The following is a 3,070-nucleotide window of genomic DNA, read 5'->3' on the forward strand; positions in this document are numbered from 1 at the left end:
TGAAGCTATAATACACTAATAAATTATCTGCCGTCAAATTTCAAAAAAGTTAAATTGACTGATTCTCAATATCACTTAATATAATATTTACTTTAGAAAATAATAGGTGTCTTATGTCATTGTTAAAAGCAGATCCAATATACAAACCTTTTAATTACCCTTGGGCGTATGATGCGTGGCTGCAGCAACAAAGAATCCATTGGATACCTGAGGAAGTTCCGCTTGCTGATGACGTAAAGGATTGGAAAACTAAACTTTCAAGTGTAGAAAAAAATCTACTAACCCAGATCTTTAGATTTTTTACTCAGGCAGACATTGAAGTAAATAACTGCTACATGAGGCATTATTCAAATATATTTAAGCCAACGGAAATATGCATGATGCTTGCAAGCTTTTCCAATATGGAAACTATACACATTGCAGCTTATTCTTATCTTTTAGACACAATTGGCATGCCAGAAAGCGAGTATCAAGCATTCTTAAAGTATGATGCTATGAGAAAGAAGTATGAATACATGTTAGAATTCGAGGAAAGCAAAAAATACGATAAAAAACATGTAGCTAAAACTCTAGCGGTGTTTGGTGCATTTACCGAGGGGTTGCAGTTATTCGCATCATTTGCAATTTTGCTCAATTTTCAACGCTTTGGAAAAATGAAAGGCATGGGACAAATAATTGCCTGGTCAGCCCGTGATGAAACTTTGCACACCAATTCAATTATCATGTTGTTTAATACATTTATTAAAGAGAATAATGAAATTTGGGACGACGAGTTTAAAGAGGAATTATATTCTGCATGTTGCACCATCGTTGAACTTGAGGATGAATTCATAAAGCTTGCTTTTGATTTCGGAGACGTTGAAGGACTATCCGCAGAAGAAGTGCGCAATTACATACGCTACGTAGCAAACAGACGGTTAATGCAATTAGGTCTTGAGTCCATATATGATGTTAATGATAATCCTATTCCGTGGCTTGATGAAATACTAAATGGCGTGGAACATACGAATTTCTTTGAAAATAGAGTAACAGAGTATAGCCGTGCAGCAACTCAAGGCACATGGGAGGAGGCTTTTACTGAAAACGACACGAATAATAAGTGAGTGCTAATTTCACTCTTCTTTGTCATTCCAGTGTCAGCTACTTTCATTACACCATTTGCTGTGCAGTTTAGACAGTTTTGCTTTACTTAACAACTAACTTACCATATATATGTCCATAGGACATTGGTATATAAGAACGTGCTACAACTATTAATCTTACTCACGGTCATCACTTCAGTTGCATTCTTTGGTCATTTAGTTCCAATGGAAGCAAAAACCTTCTTGTACTCAACGAGCCTGAGTATAAAAGAGGTTTTGCTATTTATAATGCCTTTTATTATTTTTGCGTTAATCTTTAGCAGTGTTAACAATCTTAAGCAGTCAGCTATAAAGTTCATATTGTTACTTATTATAATGATCTTCTTGTCAAATCTGGCTTCAAGTTTAATAGCTTATTCTGTTGGGCATTTTATCATACAAAACACTCATTCAATACAAGATATAACGTATGAAGAAACAATTGTTCCCTTATGGTCGTTTAGGCTGCCTGCATTGCTTTCTAATTTTTATGCCCTTGCCTGTGGATTTGTGTCCAGCATAGTAGTGTCCACACTGCTACCCAAGAAAAGCAAAGAGCTTTCGAACAAAATGTTAGATTTAACTCTCTTTATTTTGAAGACGTTTTTGACGCCGATTATTCCAATATTTGTACTTGGGCTTGCTTTAAAAATGCAGCATGATCAAGTTTTATCTATAATATTTAAGGATTACTCAATAATTTTCATTATTATAGCATCTGCAACCTACCTTTATGTTTTCCTCTTATATGGAGCAGCAAATTCATTCAAGATCACAAGCTGGATAGCTAGTATAGGCAATATGATACCGGCATTTATTACTGCAATGAGCACAATGTCTAGTAATGCAACTATGCCACTTACTCTTGAAGGAAGCAAAAAAAATGTAAAGCAACCTGACATAGCATCGTCTGTTGTACCAATAACTGCTAGCTTTCATTTAGTAGGTGATTGCTTTTTTATCATAATATTATCAATGATAATTGCCTCCGGTTATTCATTATTCACAATAGATTATGTAACTTTTCTTCTCTATTTTTTGTTATTTAAGTTTGCTATCGTGGCAGTGCCGGCAGGAGGAATTATGGTAATGCTACCTATTCTTGAGAAATATCTCAAATTCTCTCCAGAAATGCTTTCGTTAATTACAGCATTGTATATAGTGTTTGATCCAATAATCACTTCAGCAAATGTTATGGGTAATGGTGCCTTTACTATGATGTTTGCAAAACTCTATGATAAGCTTAAGTAATGTCTATTTTAGCGATTGATACTGTAGGTATTGGTAGTTCAATAGCAATAGTTGATTATGATGGTAATTGTTTTGTAGAGCGCAATTCCACCAGCAATAGTCATGCAGAATCATTTTTTAAAACTTTAAATACTTTATTTAATAAGCACAATTATAACTACGATAAAATAGACCATTTAGCGGTAGTAGTTGGACCAGGAAGTTTTACTGGAATTAGAGTTGGTATATCAGCTGCACAAGGTATAAATCTTGCTACAAATAAGCCGTTATACGGAGTTAATGCACTGGAAGTTCAAGCCTATGCGATATCTTTGCTTTGTACAAATAGCAAAAAAAATATCAGAGCTATAATCAAAAATGCTCAAGGGTTTTATACGCAGTTATTTGATTTCAATTTATTGCCGCTGTCTGGTCCAACTGCAGCATGTGACCCTGGTCACGCTACAAGCAGTACACATATGGATTGCAATTTAAATGCTAGCCATGCAGGGCTATTAGTTCATTATAGACTGAAGAACAAGCAAAAATTAAATGAAGTTGAAGCTCTATATTTAAATGAGCCTCAGTATATGAAATTGCTATAGACTATTTTTTTGCATACACGCAATTTGGCTAAGCTTGTGCATCTGGTTTACTATCTCTTGAGCTACTTCTTTTATACTCATATTTGAATTTTCTATCTCTATAGCACTCGGTAG

General features: G+C 34.6%; 1 protein-coding gene across 1 annotated transcript; it reads left to right on the forward strand.

The window, feature by feature from the left end:
* The first annotated feature begins 401 nt into the window (after window positions 1-401).
* LOC136412528 (ribonucleoside-diphosphate reductase subunit beta-like) lies at window positions 402-1,103 on the forward strand. The gene has a single exon (XM_066395603.1). It carries the CDS (start codon window positions 402-404, stop codon window positions 1,101-1,103), a length of 702 nt encoding a protein of 233 aa, XP_066251700.1.
* Window positions 1,104-3,070: the final 1,967 nt, after the last annotated feature.

Source organism: Euwallacea similis, chromosome 12, assembly GCF_039881205.1.
Source record: "Euwallacea similis isolate ESF13 chromosome 12, ESF131.1, whole genome shotgun sequence".
NCBI classification, from domain to species: domain Eukaryota; kingdom Metazoa; phylum Arthropoda; class Insecta; order Coleoptera; family Curculionidae; genus Euwallacea; species Euwallacea similis.

What these genes read in the sequence shown, in the direction of transcription:
- LOC136412528 (XM_066395603.1), top strand. Translation starts at nt 402, where the DNA reads ATGGAAACTATACACATTGCAGCTTATTCTTATCTTTTAGACACAATT.